Below are 9,405 nucleotides of genomic sequence, written 5' to 3' on the forward strand. Positions count from 1 at the left end.
ATATATATATATATATATATGTGTGAAATATAATGTAATTTAAGAGACTGTATATTTTCTAATAGATTAATAATATTGGGGGATGAGTCACCATTTCCTGAGAACAGTAACTTTTTTTTTTTCATTTGTGAGATATATTTTTTTATTTCTTTTTTTTATTGTTGCTTGTGTTTTTTTTTATGAAATGGAGGGTAAATCTAGAGGCAGAGCTGGTGGTGATAGATGTAATGGTCCCTGTACACTGTAGGCAGTAGGTGGCACCGGGTAGTTTCGCTGTCGCCCATGTGCTGCCCTCTGCGCCTCGTGCCAGGGCTTTACCAGCTGTGACGCTCCCCAGGATGTCCATATATGGCGTGTGACGTCACGGCCGGGATTCCCTCCCTCTGGTGTGAGTCAGAGCCGGGTGCCGGGCAGTCCCGCTGCCGCCGGCTGCGCTCACACATCAGACACAAAGAGCCGGGGAGGCGGCAGCTGCTGCAGCGCCAGGTGAGTGTCCACGCGGCCCTCGTCCGGTCCTCCTAGACTTTACACAGTGCGGGGGGTTCACCCTATGACTGACTATGGGCCAGGGTGGGCAGCAAGTGAGGAAAGTAAGGAGTGCTGGGGCTTGTAGTCCTCTCAGCCATGGACTGTCTTGAGGAGCCTTGCAGTGACTTTTTACCTGTATTGCTTTTCTTTGTTTCCTACTTTCAGGACTGCTGGGACTTGTAGTCCTTCACGGTCCATGTGTTTGGGGTCTTTCTCTGTCCTTGGTGGTGGCCACATGGCCAGACTTATAGGACAAGCCATGGCCAAGGGACTTGTGCTGCAATTCGGGGTCCTGTATCCTAAAAGCAGAAGGATTGTCCCCTCAACCAACCCATCCACCCCCCTTGCTGTGCCCCCCAGGGCAATATCACCACCACCAGGCTTCATGGACCAGTAGGGTCATCTCCGTTGTATGGTGCGGCTGCTGTTCTGATTAAGATCACAGCCGGACCCTCGGGGCGAGATGTGACCTGCACTCCCCCCTGAGACCTTTCACCCCTAGAGGACAATTAAAGGTGAACGGGACGAGTTGTGGGACTGGCGGAACATGATTTACCAATATTGAGGGCATCCTGTGACCTTTTCATGTTGACCCAAGGTCCAGCTTCTGATAAGTGGCAATAGGGACCCCATAGATCTTCAATATCCAAGTCCTGGACATCCCCTTTAAGGTGTCCATACACATTAGACAAACTCATGCCAAATCCAAGACCATCTGGTCATCTAAAATCTATATGGAACTTCTGATTCCTATAAAGGTTGGGCATGTTGACTTTCGGACATGTCTGAGCCCTTTTTGTTCTCGTATAAGATAAGCCGTTACTTTTCTCTCCCCGTGGTATGATCAATCAAACTGAGAGTCACTGCCAATCGCCTCTGGCTGCAACTTATTTCCCGGCGGCTTATGTTAAATTTCATCTATGATCTTTCTCTGCCCCCATGTTATTTGTCAAGAGAAGTAGGAGACCCCCAGACACATTGGATGACCAGTGGGTTCAGCTGTAGATATGGCAGCCGGAGGTCCCCTTACACTTTTCATATTAGTAGTGCTGGATTTTTGCCACCCAGGAGAGTTTTTCACCTTCCACACCCTCACTCATAACCCTTGGGCCAAGTTCTCCCCATAATAGTAAACAGATCAGTACCTCCGGGTCTTTGCTCCCAGGGTCAAAGACCAAGACTGCCCCTCCTGTCTCAAAAGGGAAACTACAGCTAAAGACCTGCAACCACGTAAGGACTAATTTATTAGCTCCAATGTATTTTTCTCACATAGATAAAACAGCACGCCTGATGTATCTTTTGTTTCGCCGTTTCGGCTTTATCCGGGGCATCTGGGGTTGTGGATTTTGGATGCCCTTGATGGATAAATAGACTTTTCTTTGGGGTTTTGGAACTATGCCTGGTACCAGGCAGTGCCGGGTGTGATTTCCTGTTACAGTGCACAGGAGCTGTGTTTCATCATCCTGTGTTTTTGTTGTCATTGTGCAGTAATGGTGGCGGGAGGGGTGCGGTATTTTACTCTCTTTACATTTTGGGTTTTGGAAAGTCCCCAATTTCAGGTAATTTCCAATAGATCCTGGTCCTCCTTGTTTCAGGCATTTCCATTATAATGGGGTTTTCCTCAAGGATACAGGGCCGGGTTCAGACATGCCTAATTTTTCCAAAGCAAACACGCTGCCGGTTTTTGGAGAAAATCCTATGGTGCCTTCACCATCTGCAGCATCAAATTATGAGGCTTTCCTGGTGTATGGGGGAATTGCTATTTATGCGATTGCTCTGCTTTCCCTTCGTCCAGTCTAGATTTGCATTGCGAAAGCAATTAGTGATGTAGTTGGGAAATTCAGGTCTCGCTCAGCGCTTCCTTCCTGCTCGTAAGTGGTTTTCTTTCCACCCCCCCAGTACGTAAGATAAGCTCTTCTCACCCGGTGCGTCACTATTCTCACCCCCCACCTGTGTGTAACACTTACTCCATCTTCTTTGTAATAAGAGAATAATTGGGAACCTTGTGGTGGGCGCCTCGGCTGCCGCGGAGCCTCTTGGCGGGTGCCGCGGAGCCCCGTGGTGCACCCCCTTGGCTGCCGCGGAGCCTCGTGGTGGGCGCCTCGGCTGCCGCGGAGCCCCATAATACGCGAAACCTCTAACGTGATACCACATGTAGTGATTGGTGTTGCTTCTGCCGTTTCTAGTACTGTTAGAGATGTGACGTCTGCAGATTTATGGGGGGTTATGGAAGGGCTCGTCCTGTTCTAGCTCGATCGGTACGTGACCTTGTCTGACCCCGCGCAGAGCTCATCTTGTTCTGGTCACTTTCTGATAGGCGTCATTGTCTTATCAGCCCGGTGTAAACACTGCCGGGCTCAATGTCGCTGGCTGGAGACAGATGGTATTGGCCGCCGTTGTCGCCTCATACTCATCAGCGTATCGTTAGTTTGCACGCCCGGAGTGTAAACTTTTATGAGCTATCCACTTCCTGTAAAAACATAATAATCAGCAGGAAGATTCACTTTTATGACTTTATTGTCCCTCACTGTGAAAGAACAAGCCATGTCTGACAACTCCTGGCTACGAAATGTGGCAGGTGCACATTACATAGGGGTATGAACCTGACCGGAGAAGAACCTCTGCCAAACCGTGGGCAATGGACACTGCTTGTCACATTTTGAAACACTGATTGCTATGGATAAAGCACCTAGTAACCAGTCTCTTCCATTAGGTTGTCTAGCGGTTCGTCCCTAGTAACCAGTCTCTTCCATTAGGTTGTCTAGCGGCACATCCCTAGTAACCGGTCCCTTCCAATAGGTTGTCAACCAGCACGTCCCTAGCAACCGGTCTCTTCCATTAGGTTGTCAAGCGGCACATCCCTAGCTACCAGTCTCTTCCAATAGGTTGTCAACCGGCACGTCCCTAGTAACCAGTCTCTTCCATTAGGTTGTCAAACGACTTGTCCCTAGCAACAATTAGGTTGTCAAGTGGCATATCCCTAGTAACCAGTCTCTTCCTTTAGGTTGTCAAGCGTCGCGTCCATAGCAACAAATCTCTTCCATGTTTGGTTGTCAAGCGGCACTCCCCTAGCAACAAATTTCTTCCATGTTTGGTTGTCAAGCGGCACGTCCCTAGCTACCAGTCTCTTCCATGTTTGGGTGTCTAGCTGCACGTCCCTAGTAAACAGTCTCTTCCATGTTTGGTTGTCAGGCGGCACGTCCCTAGCAACAAGTCTCTTCCATTGGGTTGTCAAGTGGCACGTCCCTAGCTACTAGTCTCTTCCAATAGGGTGACATGCGGCATGTGCAATTTCGCCAATTTTTTAGTATTTATCCCACCCACCCCCAAAAAAACAACAACAACAAAAAAAACACAAACGAAGCAGTAGGCCTCATTTATCAGTCTACAAGGCAAACTGTTGCCCCTGTCAACCAATCAGAGCTCTGCTTTCATTTCTAGAACTGCTCTGATGGAATGAAAACTGTGCTGTGATTGGTCGAATTAGGCAACAGGCAATTTTTTTTTTTTTTAAGTACTTTTAAATTTTTTTTCTTTAACTCCCAGACTAGGGTCACGTCTCTCTGTAAGGCCCAAGCCACTGGACGAGAAAGGGTTAATTTTTTTTTTTCTTTGTACTGGAAATGTAGGGATTTTTTTCCTTATTCCAGTTACATATTACACAGCCTTTTCCAGTAATCTATAAACTCTCATCATACTGAGAATGAAAGTAAAAGCAGGCGGACGTCCAATCATCACATAGTCAGCACTGAACATCCACCGCGGTCAGAGACCCATACGGATCTGGTACCTCCGATGGCTGATCGAGAGGGGAGGGTGGGGGAGGCTGGCGGTCATTGAAATCACATGACGTGTTTGTACCACTGCTTTCCAACCTTATATAGAGAAGGATCCAAACCTGATGAAACTTACCCCCCTCTATAATAATTGTAAGTGGGCGACCTTTAACGTTTCGTTGTCTACGTTTCTCTAGGAGAGGACACTGGACGAGCGATGCATGAAGAAGTCAAACTTGGGGCGTCTTACATCGTAAGACTGCTGAACCGTCACCAAAAACTGGACAGCGAGCAAGTGAAGCGATTTACCGAAACGTTGACCTCAATCCTATGTGACAAGTTTGAAGGACACTGGTACCCCGATAGCCCTCAGAAAGGCCAGGCCTACAGGTAAGACACACCCGGTGGATCTCCATATGGTTGGGCTTGGATATCTGGAGCATGATGAGTTAAAATGGTTCGGACCACAGGATGGGTTGTAACTGTATGATGACTAGGAGTGTCCTACAGTCTGGAAACCCACTCATAGACTGTTTTAAATTGATGGTCAAGCAGGTGACCTTCCGCTAAATGCATTGTCTATGGGATTGACTGAGACAACCAGGGTATTGTAATATATGGATGATCAAAACAGACTTAACAAAACTTTTTCTTGCCTATTGTCCAAGCATACTTCAATCTACGACTGCAATTATGGGAACCGGCTTGTCGGACCTTACGGCTCTTCGGGGGCTCCTCGCATTTGATAGAGAGAGCAGGGTGCAGTCAGAAAATCTCTTCCTCTGTGTGGAAATCCCCCCCTAAAAAAAAGACCCTAAGGTCTAATTTAAAAGAGGAAGTTCATGCAAATTTCACCGAAAATGAGTGGGCCTTAGAAACCCATCAGATAGTTTCTTTATCTTTTTGACGTTCCTTAGCATATGTGTAAAAAAAAAAAAAAAAGTCACAATTTTTTTTTTTATAGTGTTCATCAACCCCTCCTGATATATTTAGGGGCTATAGCAGCAAAATAGTAAAAGAACTTCTATAAATATTCAGATACTGTGTATGGCCAACTTTTTCGAGGTAGACTTCAAACTTTTCAGTGTAGCCAATGGGTCCATTATCATCCAGGCCTCCTCCTAATGGGTCCATTATCATCCAGGCCTCCTCCTAATGGGTCCATTTTCATCCAAGCCATCTCTCCTCTCAGTGGGTCCATTTTCATCCAGGTTGTCTCCCCACCCTACAGCTCCTCCCAATGGGTCCATTTTCATCCCAGACCTCCTCCCAATGGGTCCATTTTCATCCAGGCCATCTCTCCTCCCAATGGGTCCATTTTCGTCTAGGCCGTCTCCCCATCCTACACCTCTCCTCCCAATGGGTCCATTTTCATCCCAGACCTCCTCCCAATGGGTCCATTTTCATCCATACCATCTCTCCTCCCAATGGGTCCATTTTCATCCAGGCCTCCTCCCAATGGGTCCATTTTCATCCAGGCTGTCTACCCACCCTACATCTCTCCTCCCAATGGGTCCATTTTCATCCCAGACCTCCTCCCAATGGGTCCATTTTCATCCCAGACCTCCTCCCAATGGGTCCATTTTCATCCAGGCCATCTCTCCTCCCAATGGGTCCATTTTCATCCAGGCCTCCTCCCACTGGGTCCATTTTCATCCAGGTTGTCTCCCCACCCTACATCTCTTCCCAATGGGTCCATTTTCATCCAGGCCATCTCCACCCTCCCACTAGGTCCATTTTCATCCAGGCTGTTTCCGCACCCTCCATCACTCCTCCCAATGTGTCCATTTCCATCCTTTTGGGCCTTTGATTCTGAGGAAGGTCAAATTGTGGTCAGGCAACCTCTTAAAGGTGTAGCTACACCTTTTGTATTAAAGGGGATAGGTCACGTTAAACATCTGCAGGCAGCGAATCATAGAGTAGGGGAAAGCTGAGCAGATTGATATATAGTTTGTAGGATAAAGATTTAGTATAACTGTATTTTAGACAATTAAATCCCCGCTGTAAGCTTAGGAGTCAAGTAGTCGGTCCTACTTGATGAATAGTACCACCCACTGGACTCCTGCATAGAGAGCAGGGATTTAAATGAATAAAACAGTTAATACTGAATATTTTCCCAGAAAACTATGTCAAACTACTTGGCTCCTCCTGTTCTATAACATACTACCTGCAGTTGTTTGATATGATGGAATCCCTTTAAGGAATGAAGAAATCGAAATTTTTGCTTTATGGGTATTAAATGCCCTTCAAATCCACTGGGCTGCCAGCAATGATCCCATAAGAAAGGGAGGGAGTGCCAACCAGAGCAATGTTTCCCATATTGTGATAATTTGAGGGCTGAACAATAATAATCAATATATTTTCTATTCCTCCTCTGATCCCAGGTGTATCCGGATAGAGCACAATCTGGTGGTGGATGACTCTGTGTTACGGGCCTGTGTTCGGAGCGGACTACGCTGCTCACAGTTGGCTTTTCCCAAAAACATGTCGATTTGGATTGATCCCCAGGAGGTGAGCTGCAGGTAAGTCAAATATACAGAACTCAATTATCATATTACAGTCCGAGCATCTGATTATCCGTCACTTGTTTTCATGTAATGTTGAACTTTATTTGAGCAATGAGAACTAATTAGGAATCTAAGTCTCGGCTTGACTTGCTCCCAAAAATCCACCGCTTAAGAGCATGTTTGAATATTCACCACCACTTTGGGGTTTAGCTAACAAAAATAAAACCCAATATATTGTCATGCTGAGTTTTCTTCCATCATCAGGTTGGGTGAGAGCTGTAGCCCCTTCGTAGTAAAGGCTCCTGAAGAGTCAAAGAAGACAACCGTGGAGAAACCAGAACTAGACACATCAGACTATCACTCCGACGGCTCAGACATTAGCGGATCTCCTTCTGAAAGCTCCAGTGAGGATGAGGAAATCGGCAGGAGCAAAAAGAAATCTGCTGCGGTTCATACACAGAAAATGGTAAGTCTGAGGAAGGGGGGGTGGACGAGCAGTAAGATCGGGGCTATGTTATAGGGCGTACGGAGTAGAGATGAGCAAATAATTTTGACCCTGTGAAGTGCTTTCTACCTGCTGGCATCTTTGGTTCCTCTTCTTATTGGCCAACCTGGTGCTACGTTGTGTGTGTCATGCCAGGCTGTTCATTAAAAGAAAACCCGCGGACGATGTAAGATAGGACTCGATTCCCTTCCAGCAGCCACAAAATACTAGCCGTGCCGCCGGACCGCGATCCTTCAAAACCAGTTGCTCATTTCCAGTGTCGAAAAATAAGAGTAAAAGTCCTTCGACCCTGAGCTAGGACCATAACATATGAGCTTACGTTGGCTCTGTAGGGCCCCTTTTAGTAGGGGTTCATATATTTATTTGACATCAGTGAAATATTCAGTCGGTCATAAATATGTAACGGTACATGGCGGAAACAGAAGAGACTTTGGCTAATAGTGTTGAGTTTGCACCTTCCTCCATGATGTCTACATGTCCCAATAGGACAGAATTTGTAAAGTTTGATCTTGCATAAATATTGGCAAAGTTATCTGTAATGGCCACCTTGACCTAGTAGAAGGTAGTGACGAGACATGGTGATTACCAGATAAGAGAGGACATTGTTTTGTTAGTCACGCTCGAGTCAATTTGTTGGTTACATCATCCAGGACTCTGGACGCTATGTGTCGTCTCTGAGTCACCGGCTCCAGTCTTTCATTTCCTGTCTCCGCTGATCCTTAAGGAGAAAGTCAACCTACAGTCCAAAAATTCTATGAAAATTTGGTTTAGTCATCACTTAGAATTGTGTGAATGCACCATGTAATAACTGATTGGTTCTTTCTCCGACAGGGTGCCCAGTATTACTACAACCCGGCGCCATCCTCCACTGTATTCTACCAGTACCCGAGCAACGCTGTGAGCTTTATTCCGACCTACCAACCCATGGCCTTATATTATCTGGTCCCGAAATACTATCACAACATCCGATCCCGTGGAGCAATAAGGAAATGGAAAACCAAAAACTCATCAATTCCCTCCAAAAGTTGAAGTGAAACTTTTCTTAATCTTTTAACCTCTGGAAAAAAAACAAAAACATTTTGACCTCACCTACTTGAACTAAAACTTTTGGTAACTGGTTGGAGTCTTCTGTAGCAAGACGTGATCCTTTTGTTTTGTGGTGCGGACCTTCTCGAGCAGCTATGGTGTGTAGTCCCGAGAGTTTTATGTGAACACTCAGGTAAAAAGCCATGACTGAACCAGGTTCACGTTCATAAGGACGAGGTCCTGGATTTGTGATATGGCTACTTGATGGCCCATAACCAACCACTAAGGTTCATCCTTGGCATCACTCCTCTCTGGTGGTCACTATGAAGCCGATATAACCATTAATCTTTAACCATTGTGCCTAGGAGTTTGCCATCATGACCACCTATTTTTTTTTTTTTTTTTCCTTCTAATAGTTTAATGAAGCTTTAAATTTTTAGGTCTCCCAAAATACCACATTTATCAGTATATGCGGCTGGCCAAAGAAGAGTAAAAAGATTCAGAGTACCCCAGTCCAGCTTCTAGATTAGTCCAAAATGGCAGCCAGACCAGGGCATTGTTCACTTTAGATTCGGCAATCCTCTGGGCACAATCCTTAGACCCCCATGGTGTTACAAATATTGCCTTGATCTGAGGATGCCACTGAGTACCGAACCGGATATCGGACCCGGGTAATTCGAATTGTTTTTTTTTCATATCTACTGCTGACGTAACGTTCTACAGACTCTGGAGATAGTCACTTCAAAGGCATTTCCACTTGGTACTTTCCTTTTAAAGGTTATTCCCATCTTCATAGATTAATACTGTTGGATACTTTTGTAATATACTGCATATTAAAATTTGCAGCCGTTCTTGAGATATGAAAACTTTACAGCTCGTTGCCATAGGAGACCGACCACCACCACTGCCCTCTAGCTTCTGAATGCTACACTGAAGCCAGTTGAGATCCGTGGGTAACCGTGCGATCCAGTGCTTACAAGCTCAATAGAAAAGCGCTTGTAAGCACTTCTCATATTCTGCTTTCCAGCAGCGGTGGGCGGTCTCCAAGGCGCTTGTATTATGT

General features: G+C 46.0%; 1 protein-coding gene across 1 annotated transcript; it reads left to right on the forward strand.

Moving 5' to 3' along the window:
- The first annotated feature begins 365 nt into the window (after positions 1-365).
- Positions 366-8,800, forward strand: LOC141173043 (protein BTG3-like). Its single transcript, XM_073657676.1, has 5 exons — positions 366-486; positions 4,502-4,694; positions 6,689-6,826; positions 7,076-7,277; positions 8,148-8,800. The coding sequence occupies exons 2-5, from the start codon at positions 4,522-4,524 to the stop codon at positions 8,343-8,345; spliced, it is 711 nt and encodes a 236-aa protein (XP_073513777.1). The 5' UTR covers positions 366-486; positions 4,502-4,521; the 3' UTR covers positions 8,346-8,800.
- The last annotated feature ends 605 nt before the right edge of the window (positions 8,801-9,405 follow it).

Source organism: Phyllobates terribilis, unplaced genomic scaffold (genome assembly GCF_046119375.1).
Source record: "Phyllobates terribilis strain yellow unplaced genomic scaffold, ASM4611937v1 Scaffold_12__6_contigs__length_324123572, whole genome shotgun sequence".
Classification (NCBI taxonomy): domain Eukaryota; kingdom Metazoa; phylum Chordata; class Amphibia; order Anura; family Dendrobatidae; genus Phyllobates; species Phyllobates terribilis.

Bases quoted from the DNA above. Each gene is read 5' to 3' on its own strand.
- LOC141173043 (XM_073657676.1), top strand. From the start codon at position 4,522: ATGCATGAAGAAGTCAAACTTGGGGCGTCTTACATCGTAAGACTGCTG. The intron at 4,695-6,688 runs GTAAGACACACC...CTCTGATCCCAG, and splicing joins CAGAAAGGCCAGGCCTACAG to GTGTATCCGGATAGAGCACA. The intron at 6,827-7,075 runs GTAAGTCAAATA...TTCCATCATCAG, and splicing joins CCCCAGGAGGTGAGCTGCAG to GTTGGGTGAGAGCTGTAGCC.